This window comes from Cryptotermes secundus, unplaced genomic scaffold, assembly GCF_002891405.2.
Source record: "Cryptotermes secundus unplaced genomic scaffold, Csec_1.0 scaffold2252, whole genome shotgun sequence".
Classification (NCBI taxonomy): Eukaryota; Metazoa; Arthropoda; class Insecta; order Blattodea; family Kalotermitidae; genus Cryptotermes; species Cryptotermes secundus.
The window spans coordinates 260,224-278,099 of NW_019732873.1; the positions used below are offsets into that span (position 1 = coordinate 260,224).

Below are 17,876 nucleotides of genomic sequence, written 5' to 3' on the forward strand. Positions count from 1 at the left end.
TTCCTGGATGTCGACAGGAGGATAATATTAAAGTGAACCTGGATGAATACGTGGGTTAGTTACTCCGATGTATCAGGCCAGTCTGTTGCTCCCTCGGGATTTATCCCCTGCCAATACACACGATCGGCCGGCGACTCACCTCTGTGGTCTGGCTCCATTTTGTGACCACTTCCTCACTGCTGGGGCCGAGCGGGTGAGCATAGCGATAACGCTTTATTCGAATGTCTGCTGGGACACCGGTTCTACTGACTGAGGTTCTTCATTTGTTTGTCCCCAGGCAAATACTAGGGTAAGGCCTCGACTAGGCAACGGTCTCTTCCTTTCAGATGCTTCCCAGTTGATCATTCGCATACCATGCTACGTGTTGTGCTGACGGCATCTTGCAAACTTGCCAGGGTGTTGTGTATTCTCATCCTCAGACCGGCGGATCTGGGCCATACACGTGCCGTTACTTATTTATGGCCGATTTGACGACGCTGTAAGCGGCTCAGGCTATATCACGCCGATTGATTTAATAAATAGTAAACTGGAAACAAGCGGTTGTGGGTCTGAGTTGAGCTGACCCGGAATTTGTCTGGAGGGACTGAGGAGAAGCACGACTAACCTCAGGATAGTCGACGCTGTCCGTACCTGAACTATAGACTTATAGCGTCGGATGACCGATTAATGTGCAAGGAAGTGGTCGTCGCCTATTCAAGGAACTTTCGGAATTTGCCTGGAGGGACTAAGAAATTCAGTGAGAATAATAGGTGTTCCGTCCGAGATTCGAACCGAACACCTCTGGAATAAAAGTCTGGAGCATTAGCTGTAGATCAGCCTGTTTGGCTAGTCGGTGCGCGAAGCTGGGCCCTCTGAATACAAGCCAGAAGGGTCGCCGCCTGCGCTAGCTCGATCGGCCGTTGTTGCAGTTACTGCAGTCGCTACCAACCAGTACGGGTCGCACCGCACCTCGACAACTGTGATAGATTGTTCTGGGGCGAGAATTGCATTGGGCCGGATAAAGCCTTATCGACCGCAATTTGGAGCACTGTCTGTGAATCACACGTCAGCGTAACAAGGCCGGTGGCAGCATTTTGCCTTTGTGTATGAAGTATGGTAGTTAAATGATCGGGCTGATTAGGAACTGTACAGCGCCAGAAGAGAGAAGATTGATAGCGAGCGTGAGACAAGGACAGATGCTACAAATTGCAGAATTTATAGAGTAATACACAAGAAACTGGAGAGAATATGTTGGCGGGAAGAGCTGTGACAGGATTTTAAAAAATATATCAAAATAACCTCTGAAAGGAAAAATAAATTTGGGAAGACCTGAAACGGAGTAAGAGTTTTGTTTCATGACTTGTATGTCAGGGCTGAGTATGCAGATGCTGGAGAGGATGATGATTAAAAGACAGGAACATAGCCCAAACATTACAATATATTTGCTCAGTTAACTTCTTGTATTGACGGTGGATATTGAGAGTTAAGGCAGGAAGATAACCCAAACATTACAATATATTTGCTCAGTTAACTTCTTGTATTGACAGTGAATATTGAGAGTTAAGACGGGAACATAACCAAAACATTACAAAATGATTGCTCAGTTAACTTTTGTATTGGCAGTGAATATTGAGAGTTAAGGCGGGAACATAACCAAAACATTACAAAATGATTGCTCAGTTAACTTTTGTATTGGCAGTGAATATTGAGAGTTAAGGCAGGAACATAACCAAAACATTACAAAATGATTGCTCAGTTAACTTTTGTATTGGCAGTGAATATTGAGAGTTAAGACGGGAACATAACCAAAACATTACAAAATGATTGCTCAGTTAACTTTTGTATTGGCAGTGAATATTGAGAGTTAAGGCAGGAACATAACCAAAACATAACAAAATGATTGCTCAGTTAACTTCTTGTATTGGCAGCGAGCGAAGACAGTACAGCCAACATCTTGTCCAGACACAGTTGTGACGCACACCCCAACTCATTGCTCTGTCGCAAATGCAGAGTGCTGCAGTTCCGGCAGAGGTATCACGGCGACCTGGCAGGTGTTTGTGTTGAGGCATGGGTCGAAGCAGCACTTGTCAGTTTCAGCACAGTTGTAGTCGAACGTGCAGGGCACGGCATCGATTCTTGGTGTGTACTGGGCGCACATCTCACGGCTAATCTGCGGACATATGCCGGGCTTACCCCCTGAAACATAGCGCGACGAATTAACACGTGTGTGAGTGCGCGCATGTCTGTGAGCTCTCAACTTGGTATGAATATTACGTCATGTAATTTCACTCCACCTGACTTCAAGGTAGAGCCCTCAACATATCTGCATCACATTCCCGAGATCCTAGGTTCAAAGTTCTGCTCGACGACCGACTATACTTGCAGGTATCTTGTGATTTTCCTCAGTCCCTTACGGGACATGTGGCGATAATATCCTAAAGTAGGCCACTGCTTCTTTCAGCACCCTTTCCCTCATTCACAAATCGCCTTGAAATCAGCCGCTATGTAGTGTGAGAGGGTCCTTTAGAAGCTAACAGTCGCTCAGCTACACAAGAAATGCCCATCATTTTATGGAACCCAAACGTTCATTACCATGTGAGCCAGATGAATCCAGTCCATAACACTCCACCCATTATCTTGAAGATTCATTTTAATGTTACCCTAGAATCTATGTTTAGATTTTCTTGGTGGTCACTTTCCCACGAGATTTCCTTACCGACGCCGTGTATACGCCGCACTGCTACCATGCATGCTGAATGACTCACCCATCCCATCCTCCTTTATTTTATTATGTATGTACTGTAATATTTTATGAAGAGAAGGCCTACAAATTATGAAGCACATCATTATGTACTTTTCTCAATCCTCCTACTTCCTTCCCCTTACTCATGGAGCTGAGTCCTTGAGGAGAGTCAGATCTGCAGCTACTCAAGTATTGCCCGGAAGTTTATGGAACCCGAAGGTTCATTACCGTGTTCACAAGAGCCCTCCACCGGTCCCTATCCTGAGCCAGATCAATCCAATCCATACCATCCCATCCCAGCTCTCCAAAATCCATTTTAATATTGTCCACCCACCTACGCCTTGGTTTTCCCAGTGGTCTCTTTCCTTCTGGCTTCCCCACCAATATCCAATACGCATTCCTCGTCTCCCATATTCGTGCTACATGCCCTGCCCACCTCATCCTCCTTGCCTTGAACATTCTAATTATACTTTGAGAAGAGTACAAGTTATGAAGCTCCTCATTATGCAGTTTTCTCCAACCTCCTGTCACATCATCCCTCTTCGGTACAAATAACTTCCTTCCCCTTAGGCCAAAGAATTCTCAGCACCCTGTTTTCAAACACCCTCGGTCGTTAAGTAAGCCGTAAATAAACACCTGAGAATATGATATCATGGCGGCCTCGATACACACAAGTTTTATGGTGAAACCACTGAGGTTCTGCTGCAGGGCGCCTTCTGGGAAGCATGCAGAAGACTCTGGTGCTAGAATGCTACGAAACAGTGTGAATACAGGCTTGCCATCAACTTCCAAGCCCAGACTCCAGCTCAGTTGAGGAATTCGTAACAGTTAAGTAATAAATTTTGTCGCAGTTGGCCCCTTGCCCATTGCTAAGAGCCCTTCTCCAGTCGCTGTGAACACATTGCCGATTGGTAACAACAGTTTGCCCATTGCAAAGCGCCCTTTTCCAGTCGCTACTAATAGTTTGGCGATTGGTAGCAACAGTTTGTCCAGTGTTAAGAGCTCTTTGCCAGTTGCTAACAACAGTTTGCCCATTGCAAAGCGCCCCTGGACAGTAGCTAAGAAGTCTGGGCACCGCTTACAGCGCAGGCGCAACTCACCCATGGGGCAACAGTGGAACTGCCTCACAGGGCCCGGCGTGTGGCACCAGTATCTGCAGGTGGCGGCAGGTAGCGTCGCTTGTGGTGCCGGTTCCTGGAAAGGAACTTGAACTTCGACGGGATATTGCAGCTGAAATGGGTACTGGCTTTGAAATGGATAGTGTCCCTGTGTGGGATATTGGCCTTGAATGGGAAATTGTCCCAGGAATGGGAATTGGTTTAGGAACTGGATTTGTTCCAGTTGTCCGCGAACTCCGGTGCACGAAATTAGCGCCGTGAAGGCCAGCAATTTGGTTGCAGGAATCATCTTGACACCTGTACAGAATTTGCCAACATTGGTACAGTGTTCACTGTGGTCAGCTGTAACAGGTGTTGCGTCATGAAGAGTTCAGGTAGCAAGTCCCCCACGTCACGTTATGTACATTCTTGTTATCCGCTAATAAGAATCGATTCCCTTGTAACATACTTACGCAAGTTATCTTATAGGTCACGCGGACTCTTAAGACAAATTCTGTTCCTACAGTTTACAACTTATTGAGAATTGTTTCTTCTCGAAGTTTGCGCCATTCGTCTCCAGACTCGTTCACTCTCGTGTTGGAAATGTCAGTGCATCTTGAGCAGGTTGGCTTAGAGGTAACGTTTCTGACATATGTACATTCCGGAGGTGCTGGGTTCGAATCTCAGCCACAACACCGGCTGTCCTGATTATTTTAATGATTTTCATCAGTGCCTGCAGGCAAATACCAGGATAGTACCTCCATAAGGTCATAACCCATCACCTTCCAAATAATTTCCATACTGTGTGTATTCCGGCTGCTGACGCCGGCACGAAGTAGCACAAGAGTAAATATGGGAACATTTCGCGAGGAGAGGGGAATGAGGTAGCGGTCTCCTGCAGCGACGGACGCGGAGAGCGTCATGACGTCAGGACGTCGGGAGACGCTAGTGAGAAGCAGGCACAAGCACGGCTCGCGGGCCCCTGACCTGGCCTGGGGGCGCTTTCTTTGTTTCGTTTTTTTTCTCACCTTCCAAAAGGAAGCCTGGAAAATTGGTTTGTCGCTAAGAAGTAAAAAAAAAGGGGTTAAATAAAAAAATGTTTTCGTAAGAAGCCACTGTCAACAGCCGGGGCAGTTTATATGCAAACTCGACTTAATTAAAAAACAACATCCAAAATCTTGGGTTCGATAACCAGTTTTATTTCCACTAGAAAGGCGGTTCCACATCAGACAATCTGTACGAAGGCCAGATCTTCACTCAGCCTAAGTTTTTCGTTGCTCCGTAACAACCGGCTGGGCAGTTCCTCTACTTCATATTCTGGAGGTCTCAGGTTCATGGCTCGGTTCGGAAACAGCCTTTTCAATTTATTATTCACTTATTACCCCTACATTCGACGCTATATAGCCTGATATATTTAAAATGTTAAATAAATACAAAATTAATATTTTCAAATTTTTCGATGCGGGGTTCGAATCCCGCTGCGATTTGCGTTGTGTTGTACAGTGTATGTAGGCGCCTTGGTATGTACCAGACTGCACGAGGTCACCTAGAAAGTTGTCTCAAGCAGTAGGGCTTCAGTCATATTCTGGAGGTGCCTAGTTTGAATCCCGGCCAGGACGCCGACTGACAGCCTTTCCGTGGTTTTATGCAGAATTTTCAAGGAAATGCGGGTATAGCATCTGAAATAGGCCAATTCCGGTTCCTTGCCAGTACACACAACGTCGCATGTCGTAGACAGTAATGTTGGTATTAATCGCCGCGAGTAGCTCGGATCTCTCGTAAAGCGGTTCCTTACTTGCATGAGTAAGACTACTACAGCATGTGGTGTCAGAAACAGTAACACTACAGCGGGGGTTGTGAAGAGTTATATCATCTGGAATATAACGCCATGGAGTCCGATTTGATTTAAAAGACGTTTCGGAGGACATGTTGCGTTTCTTTTATGGTCGAAGAATAAGCCAAGGAAGAAGCCGGCATAAAGCAAGTAACAAACAGAGCTTCAACGGCCTACACGGCGTCATGTCTCAGAAGACAGAGCTCTTCACTAGTTCATATCTACATGAACTCGACATAGTCACTTCCGTATTCTAACAAATTTATACTTACAGCCTCTGTATTTTGGTGATTTATGTGTCACCTGGTGATCACCGGTTACATTTGAAACATGTAGTGTGTGATAACGAATAGAAAAATAAAAGCCTTTTTAAATGTAAGTTCTTGCGACTTATGGCAGCCAACCCCAGCATTAGCACGCAGGCGTACACTAACATAGAAGTTGCGTGAAGGAGTGCGTACCTCGTGTCCTGTGCTGCTCGCAGCCTCGCCTCGAATGGACGCCGAACTGCGGAAACGCTAGTGTATAGTGAAAGGAATACACGCGAGCTCGTAGTGGGGGGACGTCCAGAAACGGCGGGCGTCTTCACCAACAGTGTGGGGATGAACCGCGGTTCGAGTCTCAGCATAGTCAGCAGCTCTGCTCCACAGCGTCCACACTGACTCCGGTGTCCACCCAATGTTTGTTTCCCCAGGGCTAAAGCGGTGTGAGATAATATCAGCGGTGAATATGTAGACAGTGATCTTCAGTAATCTTCATATTCACAGCCGTCAGATTTTGCATTAATTAGAAGACCGGGCGGGCCCGCGGGCCCGGTAACCCGCAGTTTTCTATAACCATGGCTTTTGAAGAACGCAACCCCCGCATTAGGCTAGGCATTGCTACGATTGACGCCTTCAGTGTCCGAACATTATCAGCTGAAGACACAACTTGTTTGGCAACTGAAGGCTGTTGCTCTGCAGATAAGCCTTGACCCGTGCTTATCAGTGGACGCCACGTGCAAGGACCTTGATCCTCAAATGTAGCGCACTTTCAGTGTGTATCCATGGCAACCATTTCAAGGTGAACAGAGGGAGAGGACAGTGGAGGGGGAGAGTAGTCAGGTGGGCCATTATCGTGTCCAGCGGTAGGATGGCAGGTTAGTGATAATTGGAAAGAATTTGGAAGAAAGCGATTGTGTCCTAAATCACTGTTCCGGCATATTGCCTGAAAGGGTTGCCGGTTTTGCTGACTTGCTCGAAGACATCTTAACAGCCTCTGATGTTTTGTTCATTCGACAAAGACCGACATGCATCATTTGTACATTTCTAGCGTTCGTCGAAATGTTGATTTATACAAGTGCGTTATCGTTCCCGTCGTGTTATCGACAGACGGAGACCGCGCCATTTTATGTCCACATAAAGACCTAAAATGGTTGTCCTACAATTTTCTTTTCAAAAAGGGGAAAATTTTACATTATACTAGATCACGTTTATCAGCTGAGAAGACATTTGTCAGTACAGAACTAACATGACTCAGTTCACGATAGAGCGGTTATTGTATTGAAGATAGTCGCAGCTTTTCGACTCTTATCAGCAGTCCTTACATTCACACGCAGCTGAAATATAGTCCTCAACGTCACACACACGCTATTGGCTCAGCGCTCGGCGTTGCTGTCTGCAGTTCATCTCGTAGCTTCCACGACCTCCTTACGTTATTTTCAGCATTGTAAGGCGATGAAGTTTACAATCTTCTGGTATTTGACGCCGTCTTTTCTGCTAAAGCGTCACTAACTTTTCAAAGGAATCTTCTGCTTCAATCTTCAGGGTACAAAACCGGAAGATAAACCTTCATCTCCTTTGAGACAGATCTTCATTCTTCTTTAGTATTTGTCTTTCGTCTCCATCTCTTCTCTTTCTGTATCTTCTGGTCATCCTAATCAGGGCCTGTCCTTGCTTGGCTAGTTCAGATTCACCGAGCAGTCAGCCAATGGGGACGGTGTCACGGTGCGTGTGGCTCCTCCTGCTCTTGCTGCACACTGGCGGTGTCTCTCCCCTCACAGACGGGATACTCATGAAGCCCAACAGGCAAAGTATCCAGCATTTCATGTCGACTTTACTTTAGACCTCTAGTATGTCTAGAACATCTCCGAAGGCACGTCACGCCTCTAGTAGGCAGCCCTGTGTTTTCGCGAGACTTCCGGTGTGGCGTCGTGGTACCTGCAAGAGCTAACGGCTTTCTAACTATGACGCGACTTCGAAGATGTTTTAGACTGACAATACCAAAGTGACGCGTGTCTTATTTTGGTTAAAGAAACGCATTGTTTCGGAAGCTAGTTCTGCTTCTGTCATCAGGTAGAAGTATAATACGTTTCTGTTGGGTGCACTAGATGGGATTAATCTGTGCTCCCGGACAAGGGCCCTAACAATTTTTCAGTAAGTGAGCAGTTTATGCTACTGCGCAACAAGGAGCTGTGTGGTGAATGCAGTGAAATATGCTAGGAGTGTGGGTAGGATGGGGGAGACAAGAAATGCGGGTAGAATTTTGGTTGAGAAGCTTCTCAAAAGACGTATATGTAAGCAGGCAGTAATATAACTTGTCATCGAGTTTCGTCATGGACATCGCGCATTGTCTTGAATTCTGTGAGAACACTACGTTTCGGAAACTGGATCTGGTTCCTTCGTCAGGTGAAAAGTTAAAGAGATGGATCTGAGTAGGCTCCATCCACCTTTTCGCCTGAGGAAGGAAGCAGATTCAGCTGCGTTACTTTAGAATGGACAAAGCCCAGAAACTCCGTAATCCCAGAACCCCATATAAATGACGTATCTCTTGTCTGTTCCTGAAGCTCGCACTGGCGACGCCACTATCTGAGAGACATCACATCTGGGCGCCTCGGCGACGCGCAAGGGGCGATGGTCTGGTGGGAATCACAGAGAAGTGAACACAGAGTTGACACATTCCTGGCAGACTTGGACATCCCTAGGCTTGTATCGACATCACGTGATCTCAACATGGCGAACTGCGAACTGAACATTAGCGCCTTCTTCGTCATCTTGGAGGATACCGACGACGACGACGACGAAGTTCTGACGAGGTTCCAGGCCGGAGTACGGCGTTGCTGGTTGCGCGCGCACTTCGTCGTGGTGTTCCCCGAGCGACGGAATCCCGCGGCACATGACCACAAATGTGAGCTGAAGGCGACTCATGTATCAGATCTGATTTGTGTCATCGAGCAGGTTGTCATAGCGGTAAAGGTCCAGTCATATTCAGGAAGTGATCGGTTCGGCCAGAACACATTCAATTCTATTTTCCTGGTTTTCTCAGGCCCTCCAGCCAAATAGCACGATGTTCCTGCCGTATTGCCTGCAGTTCATCAGTCACCCTACCATTCGACGTTGTGCACTGCGAGGGTGGTAATGTAGCTCGCTTTGTGTCCTACACCGAGCCCTTCCTTCCAGTCCGGCACTCACAGATCGCCCGATCGTCGGACGCTCCACATATCCAAGCTACTCATAACGTCATTAAAAAGGTAATGTTGTTTCATGCTTAACTAAGCACCACGCCGCTAGGACGGATGGAGGGGCGGAGGCATCGACCCACGCATTCTTAACCTAGGCAGTAGGTGGAGGTGAATATTGAGCTTCACGCCCTGAACGCTTTGTCTCCGACGAAGTCGCCTCCGAAACCACTGGATAGGAGTTTGGGTGAGTCTCGGAACCGGTCTGGTCGCTATGGAGAAGAAAAAAATGCCTGCCCCTTCCGGAAAAGGAACCCAGATTCCTCGGCCGTCCGCAGTTTCGGTGTTACCATAGCAACAGACGTTTCACATTAATGTAAGTTGTGTAGCACGTCACGAACGCGCAATCAGCCCTTTTGTTTCAGTGTATTGCGTCTATTTTGTGAATATTTATAACATTTAACGTGGGTATGAGGGCTGAAGTATATCATATACGGGAGACTGTTTGCACTTATTTGTGCGTGATATTCATGGGCGATTGCGTTAAATGCCGGCCTCGAAATATCACGATAGCTTACAGGACTGGAACGAAGACTGCGGAAAGTGGGCGAAGTCAAGAGCACTGCAACTTACTTAACATGATGAGACTTGCCACTGAATTCTGAACTAAGAATCATGGGAAATTTATCTGGAGGGCCTGAGGAAAAGAACGAAGCGTCTGTCTCGGAATAGCTGTTTTCCAAACTGTTTTCAGACCTGCAGTCTCCTTCATGCGGAAAGCTACCCACTTCGCTTGGTGTGAATATCATTCAGTGAAAGCTTTCGTCATTTGCCTGGCCATGAATCCATGTGTTGCAGATGTTCAGGAGGTGTTCCAGCAGTTCTGGCTGGCAGAGGTGGCGGATGTCGTCGCGATATTGCCATATCGGGACATTGTGCGCGTCTTCACCATCTTCCCATACCGGGAGAGCTGCCATCTGCCAGGACCTCCCGTACTGGTGGATCAGCTGCCCTGGGTGAGACTTGAACTTTACTGACACGTGGCAACGGCTCATATTGCCTTACCACGTGACGTAGCCACAGTTCAGGTATTTTGTTCCCCGGTTCCAATCGCAGCTGCCTGATTATGTGGGATTTGTGGTTGTCATAGTGGCACTGGGGCTGGTTTTCTCCAAGTATTCAAGTGTTTCCTGTCAATTTTCATTGGACTAACTGCTCCGCATTCATGCCAACTGAGGCTGGTACGACAGGCCCAGAAGTGGGCGACGTACCAAGTGAACTCAGCCTCACCCCACCCCGCAAATTAAAAGAAAAAGACATATGTCTCATCTCACCACAGCCACTGGTCGCAGATGGAGGAGATCGTCAAATGAAAATAAAATCTACTGACAGTTATTGAATTAGCGTTTGAGAATGAGTGTTCGTCCTCTGGGTTGTGTGGTGGATGGGCGTCTAACAACCTCTCACCTTAAGAGCTACAGTTCTGCCGCGATTTTATGACTGCCTCAGAGCCATACTGGCCCACATTCATGTGTTCGCAAGGCATGTCTTCAGACTGTGCTTGGTGTAATAACATTTCATGTTTTGTATGTGAAAGTGCGTTGTGTGTAGGATTTTGATTCTTTCATGCCTTTAAGGATTATGAGAAAGTTTGTGTCTTGCAGGTAGATGGTGCGTTCCCCTCAGTGGGGCTGTTCCCTGACATCAAGGTCACTTCCCTACATGGCTGCTCCCTGCGGTTCACAACAATAGACCTCGCACCTGACGTCATTCTGAATCTGTCATTGAGTGACAAGTTTGAGCGCTGGAAAGACAGGTAAGGCAAGCACAAGTCAGAGTTTGACAGCCAGTATACAGTACAAAGCCTTTCTCTAACATAACAGTTCATACATTACTGAGACAGGTTTCGAATGAAGCCATGTTGAGTGCCTCCCTCGTCACTACGGAATGACATGCCCGCAGGTTGTGGATGCAACAGATGGTCTCCACATATTGCTGGTTGCTGTGAATATAATGAGTTATTAGTGCAGACAGCTGACATGGGGTGGTCCTTTAGATTTGGGGCTGGATGTAGGGCTAACAACTCCTTGCCATACAAAATGTTACACAGGGCCTCATGCTTTGGAATGGCCTAAGGAACAGAAGTAGATGAAGGGGGATGGGATGGACAGGGCATGTAGAATGCGTGGAAGAGGAGAAGCGTGCATATAAATTTTTTGTTGGAAAACATGAAACAAAGAGGCCACCATCTTGTATGTAGATGGGAGGTAACAGATGTACGTTACACGAAGCTTCAGTGGGGACTGTGTACTGTGATGTGTGCTCAGGCAGTCAGTTTCATTAATGTGGAGCTACTGTCATGCGCGTTTCAGAGACTGTCTTCCCGTCATCAGGGGCTCAAGTAATGAGTGTGCTGTTCACACACTGTTCGTGTGAAGAGCACGTGGGGAACAGTCAGTCAGTTGCTTGTCACTGGCCCCTCCTTCCAGAGTTTTCTACTGCTCTGATGAGAGCTTTTGTTATATTATAGTGGATGCTAAAGAAAGAGGCTGGGAATGTGTGGTCTGGATTCATCTGGCTCAGGAGATGGATCAGTGGTGGTTTCCTGTGAGCATGGTAGTGATCTCTCCTGTTCCATAAAATGCTGAGAATTTCTTGAGTGGCTCAGTTGCTGTTAGTTTCTCAAATAGGACTCAGATCAGTGGCGGTTTCCTGTGAGCATGGTAGTGATCCCTCCAGTTCCATAAAATGCTGAGAATTTCTTGAGTGGCTCAGTTAGTGTCAGCTCCATGGAGTTACTTTGAACTGTAAGGGCTGTAGCTTGCGAGCAGTGGGAGAAGGGGACTGGTGCGACTCGGGCGTTATGCCTGCTGAATGTGGGTGCCTGAGCTGATTCCTTGCTCTCCTTGTTGCAGTGTGGATGGGATTGAGGTGCGTCTGGTGAACACGTTGGCTAGCACGATGAACTTCACTGTGATCATCTCATTGCCCCATGATGGCTACTACTGGGGTTGGGTGCACTACAATGGCTCCGTCAGCGGCATGATAGGTGCGTCTCAGTTTCACTGACTACACATCTACACAGACACCCCTCGTGGCACAAACTTAGTCCCTTGTCACATTGACATGACAAGTCCTCAGGCACTCCTTGCCAGATATAATTAGAATGAGAAATCAAAGATGGTAAGATGGGTAGGACATGTAACACACATTGGAACTAAGAGAAGTGTACACAGAGTTCTGAGAGGAATACCAGAAGCAAAGAGACCACCAGCAAGACCTGGTTGTAGATGGGATGTTAATATTAAAATAAGAAGTAGGATATTAGGGTGTTAAGTGGATTCGTCTGGCTCAGAGTATGGACCAGTGACAACCCTGCTGAACAGCTGAACACAGCTATGAACCTTCAGATTCTCTGAAATGCTGGAAATTTCTTGAGTCGCTGATAAACTGTTGGCTTCTCAGGAAGGAGTCAGCTCCATGCAGTTATCTAGTCAACAGGAGGATTATCAAAATGTAATTTAGAGCATCATATTGATTTTAAAACTTATTAACATGATTAAAAGCTTCCAATTAAGAAAAAATGTTTTAGACTTGAAGTTCCTTGCAGTAGCGACTGAACAGATGGCTGTCTTCTGGGTTGTACCATTCTGTTCACACAGCTGCAGTGGTTTGCTGTTAGCTGCAGTTCTTGTCCTCCGTTTCTTGGATCACGGAACACATTTTGCCACAAACCTATATCTTTTGTCATGAAGTTTGAGACAGTAGGTTCCTCTGAAATGTTGGTACCTATTTACCAAACAGGCCAGAATATAAAATTTGCCTAAAATGATAGTAATGTCTCACACAACTGAATCAGACCCCATTGACTTGTCCGCAAGTCACCATGCAGGACTGTTGTCTCTTGCAGCTGACATAAGCAACAATTTGAGTGACGTAGGGTTTGGCCACGTGACCCACAGTACTCAGGATATAGGGTTCCTGGAATATTCGGCAAGTTTCGCAAGGGACTGCTATGGATGGGGTGTGCCCCTTGGGGCGGGCCGGCAGCCCCCTCCCTGGGTGGCATTCACAACGGAGTTCAGCTTGCTCACATGGTGTCTCATCGTAGCTGCACTCCTTCTGGCAGCGGTCGTCCTCTGGATCCTCCCAAGGGTGCTGCCTCGATGGGAACTTCAAGAGAAGCCACTGTGGGGCATGCCGAGGTAACAGTGTGTTATACAGTGTCAGCTAGAAATTCACAGCAGCATGGTGACTGTGTGAGTGACTTGCTTACACAGGGTCTGGCATGTTGTGTGAAGTTCGTGGAGCAAAGATATGAGATACAGGATGATGACACATTGCAGGTAATTTTAGTTTATGGGTGAGGTATTGGCTGCACTGGACATGTCACTGGAGGGTTTCTGTTAAGAGAGTGTGTTATCACAGATACATGGTAAAAGGTAAAGTTATCTCTGTGCTTGATAAACTAAGCACCATATCATCAAGGCACATGGGGGAGTGGATGTATAGAGCCCCATTTTCTTGACCATGGCACTAGATGGAGGTGAGTGGTCAGCTTCACGACCCGGCTGCTTTACCCCCAGTACCCATTGGATAGGAGGTTGGGTGGACCCCAAATCTAATCTGGATGACCCGGAGAAGAGAAAATGCTTAACCCTACCGGGACTTGAACTCTGACCTCTCAGTCCTCCAGCCTGTAGCTAGTCGCTATACTGACTGTGTTATCCCGGCTCCTTAGCATAGATACATCTATTTTTTTTAACAATTTTTGCTCTTTCTGTGAAGTAAATATCATTCTGTTGCAATATACACACATGAAATGCTGACACTTATTATTCTGTCATGTGTGTTAATGGAAATGGAAGGTACTGCATTGTTAACCTCTCCCAAAAGAAGTTTGTAGCATATTTCCAGAGAGAGCAGCACCATGCAGTGTAATCACATGTAGTATCTTTGTTTAAATGTAGCTGTTTTCTGTAAGTTTTCAAGTTCATAATGTTCATATTCGGTGGAATCATGGGTTCAGAGTGTCTGTTGTGGACTACAATACTTAGGAGCATATCACAGTGAACTAAGTATAGGGTATGGTGTTGATAACTGCAACATTTTCCCCTTGAAATTTGAATGGGGTTTGTGAGAAATATTCCATCACTGAATAGAATGTAATGTACAGTACAAGAGTAATGCTAATTTAGAGTTACTGGGTGCAGTATCTTTCGTAGTTCCAGCACTGGGGTCATGGATTCAGTTCCTTCTACTTGTTGTGTTACTGTATGTGTGTAGATGCCTGGCAGTTGTCGACTCCCTGTGCAGACTGTCTTATGAAATATCTAAGAACTCGCTATTTCAGAAACATTTCTGTATTACAACAGTGAAGATGGAGATTGACATACTTATGTCTATGCAGAATGTTGCGGATGTTCTCACACTGGTTGACGCGCATGTAAAGAACTGTATGTGTGTACTGGAGCTCGGCAATGCACCTAAGCTTTCAGTTGGTGCATGTCCCTCTGTTCCAGCTCTGTGATGCACTATGCATGCGGTACGCTGATCATGGCCCCCGTGTGGATGAAACCTCGCTCACAGCCAGTGCGAATATTTGCAGCGTTCTGGCTGCTGTATTGTATTGTTGTGAGTGTTGCATATCAGGTGGGTACAAACCATGGTTTGCTAACGAAATGGGGGCAGTTTGTAAGCTCTTGAATTGTTATAAGACATATCACTTTCTATCATATAGTGAAGTCATGTTTGCCATTTGATCACAGTATGATGTCTTGTTGCCATGATAGGCCCACTAATGATATGGCCCAGAGGCAGGAAACTAGAAGACTCTGTAGATGAAGGGTTCTGAGTATGTGAATTGGCTTGCCCAGGCGCAGTTTTATTTATTTATGGTCCATTTAATGATGCTGTCAGTAGCTCAGGTGATATAGTGTCAAACCATAGGGCAAGTAGTGAATGATGAATTGAAAGGGATGTAGAATGAGCCAGTCATGGCCTAATCTGAGGCACCATCGTCAAGCTTGCCTGGAGAGGCTGAAGAAACCGTGAGAACTCTCTGTCAGGACAGCTGCTCTACAGACCGAGATTTGAACCTCAGACATCCGGACTACAAATCGACATTGTCTAACATAGCCCAAAACAGGGTTCAATGATGTGAATTTATAACTACACAAATAAACTTCACATTTCTTAATGAGAGAAATTAGATTCAGTCGAACAGATGGACACAGCAATAATGCTCTTGTAAGATTTGAGGCTTTCACGGCAGTGACTATGAAGAACCGGTTCTCACGGTCTCTTTGCTTGCAGAATTCTTATATTTTTTCTTCTACCCTGAAGATGGAGGCGATACGTTCCTCCGAAACGTCGGTTAACACCACATATACACGGTGCCAAATCCCAGAAGACTGCTTTCTTCAATAATGCTCTTGACTCGCAATTAGGGGGTGCTGCATTCGTGTCTTGGTCATTGCACTTCATCTCGTGACTGAGGTATTTCTTGCTTTTCCTCCATCCTGCCAGGCAAATACTAAGATAGTACCATGGTTTGGCCTCAACCACTTCTTTTCTGATTCATCATTGATCTATTACCCCACCATCTGTTGCTGTGCAGAGTGGCTTCTGACAATACTGTAAAATGACGTATGTGTATACACTCTCTCAGTTGCTGACTGTGCAGGCAAAGATGGGGAGCATTGTGACAGTTCCGTGGGCACCAGTCAACATCCATAGTCTGGAGGAACTGATGGAATCGGACCTGAATTTGAAGGCTCCCTGGAAGTTACTGAAGACACTGCATAAGTCCGATGATGATCTGGTGATCAGGGCGATTGTGGCCCGCCTTCAGCCCGTTAGCACGATTACCGAACTGGTGGATCAGCTGCAAAGCCAGAAGAAGCAGAACTTTGCCTACCTCATGTATCGCCGTAGCTTGATGTTCTATGCCAGCCAATCTGTTAGTCCTTCACTCACATCTTGCACTTTAAGGGCTTCTGATGTAACTGACCCAGTCCTTCTAGAGAAGCTGATAGTATCTCAGCTACTCAAAAAATTCCCTGCCTATTGTTGAACCCAGAGGTTCACTGTCATGTTCACAAGAGTCTGTCACTGGCCCCTATCCCAAGCCAGATGAATCCAGGCTACCCATTTTCTTCCTCTTTGTTCAAGACCCATTCTAATGAAGTGCCCCTGTCACCACCTGGGTTCTCCAGCTGGTTATTTTCTTTTAGGTTTTCCTACCAAATTTCTTTATGCATTTCTCTTGTCTCTCATGTTCTGCATGTCGTGTCCATCATGTTCCTTGATTTGATCACCTGAATGGTATTTAGTGAAAAGTGCAAATTATGAAGCTCTGTTTATATATTTTTTTTTGTCTTACCATCACTTCCTCTCCCTTATGCACAAATATTCTCCTCAGCACCCTGTTCTCAAACATTCTCAATCTGTAATGGGTGACTTTGCCTTTCAGAAACGCACTGCTTAGAGTGTTGAAGGTTTTCTAGCATTCAACAAGCATTGCAGATGTCTTCTTCAGGGCTAATATCTTGGGAGGGGGGATTGGAAGCCCATGTACACGTCTGGCTATAAACAGTGAGTCAAGGGTGAAGCTGTAAGTGAATGAAACAGAAGAGTGGGGTGCTATCAGTAGGATGTGAGAAGGTGAAGCAAAGCGTTTGGTGAGTAGATAGCAGCTGCAATGTTTGCTGAAACACTGGCAATCCTTCAATATTTATGCCACACATATCTGAAAGCCAGAGTTATTCATTAAGCTTAAGATGCAGAAACCTAAGAACAACATTTATCAGTCTGTGTTATTCCTGTAATGTGAGATACTAATTTTGCCCTCATACAAAACAGCAGATAAAATTACAGTTTTATCTATTTTAATTTTAATGATATAATCTACAGTAGGTGGAAAATCTTGAAGTATTACAGATTAAGAAGTTACACTAACATTTATGTTAATGTCTGTCTGTGATACATAGATGGATTGATGTGCACTTGAACTGTACCTTGCATGACAAACATTCATAGTGGTGGACAGGTTGTTCACAAGCCAAAATTTGGTCGATTCTGATAAATGTTCAACAACACAGAACTGCAGGAAATAGGGATGCTTAGAGTGAAATAGGACAGGAAGATAGTGTTCTTAAGAAGGATGGAAACAAAATGGACATCCTCTAATTCAAGATACTTCCCCCAAAATATAATACCATATTTTAATATAGATTCAAATTTTGTAATATAAGCGTTTCTTGATACAGGTATACTTACTGAGTCACTTAAGGATTTAATCGGATAAAGAGCTTTGTTTAATTTTTGACAAAGGTATAGTATATGAATGGCTCAGCTTAAGTTTTCTGTGATATATGATGTCGTATATAGTAAATGTGATATGGCATAATTTAATTTACCCTGAAAATGGATATTCTTCTGAAACACTGATTCCTCCTATATACCAGACCATGCATACAGTAAAGGCCAAATATATAGATTAAAATAGAATAAATTTTTAATAATCTAATAAAATAAATTAAATATAAACATATATGTAGTTACAAAAAGTATAATGAATATAGAAAATGTGGATTATTTCATTTATTTGCATTTTATTATCTATATTGTCTCCTTACTTTCTTCATCTGCTTTGCATTTACCTTTTATCTTCCTCCCTGTCTATAAGTTTTGCCATATCAAGGCCACACGTTCCCATTCATTTTCCACCACCCCTATTGGTTCAGTTTCACCCCAGTGTTCATCCTCTCTTCCCTATATTGATAT

At 45.3% G+C, this 17,876-nt stretch overlaps 2 protein-coding genes across 6 annotated transcripts in view; one reads left to right on the plus strand and one right to left on the minus strand.

Annotated features, from left to right (window-relative positions):
* The window catches only part of LOC111867825 (ionotropic receptor 21a), a 38,587-nt gene that overhangs the window by 16,152 nt on the left and 4,559 nt on the right, over positions 1–17,876 (plus strand). For 2 of the 4 annotated variants that reach the window (XM_033752825.1, XM_033752826.1), the window contains exons 4-9: positions 9,948–10,105; positions 10,754–10,905; positions 12,005–12,138; positions 13,000–13,294; positions 14,612–14,741; positions 15,775–16,050. In XM_033752825.1, coding sequence (XP_033608716.1) covers positions 9,948–10,105; positions 10,754–10,905; positions 12,005–12,138; positions 13,000–13,294; positions 14,612–14,741; positions 15,775–16,050 — 1,145 coding nt within the window. Of the gene's footprint in view, positions 1–6,730; positions 6,792–8,477; positions 8,819–9,947; positions 10,106–10,753; positions 10,906–12,004; positions 12,139–12,999; positions 13,295–14,611; positions 14,742–15,774; positions 16,051–17,876 lie in introns of those variants that run through there. The other 2 variants (XM_033752828.1, XM_033752827.1) reach the window with 2 other exon arrangements.
* On the minus strand, positions 1,400–6,514 carry LOC111867828. 2 transcript variants are annotated; one of them, XM_023858016.2, is made up of 3 exons: positions 6,115–6,514; positions 3,823–4,137; positions 1,400–2,175 (listed from the first exon to the last, which is right to left on the minus strand). In XM_023858016.2, exons 2-3 carry the CDS (start codon positions 4,127–4,129, stop codon positions 1,967–1,969), a joined length of 516 nt encoding a protein of 171 aa, XP_023713784.1. In that variant the 5' UTR covers positions 4,130–4,137; positions 6,115–6,514; the 3' UTR covers positions 1,400–1,966. The 2 variants fall into 2 exon arrangements, with proteins under 2 accessions (XP_023713784.1, XP_023713785.1); XM_023858017.2 differs by lacking the exon at positions 6,115–6,514 and adding an exon at positions 5,926–6,088.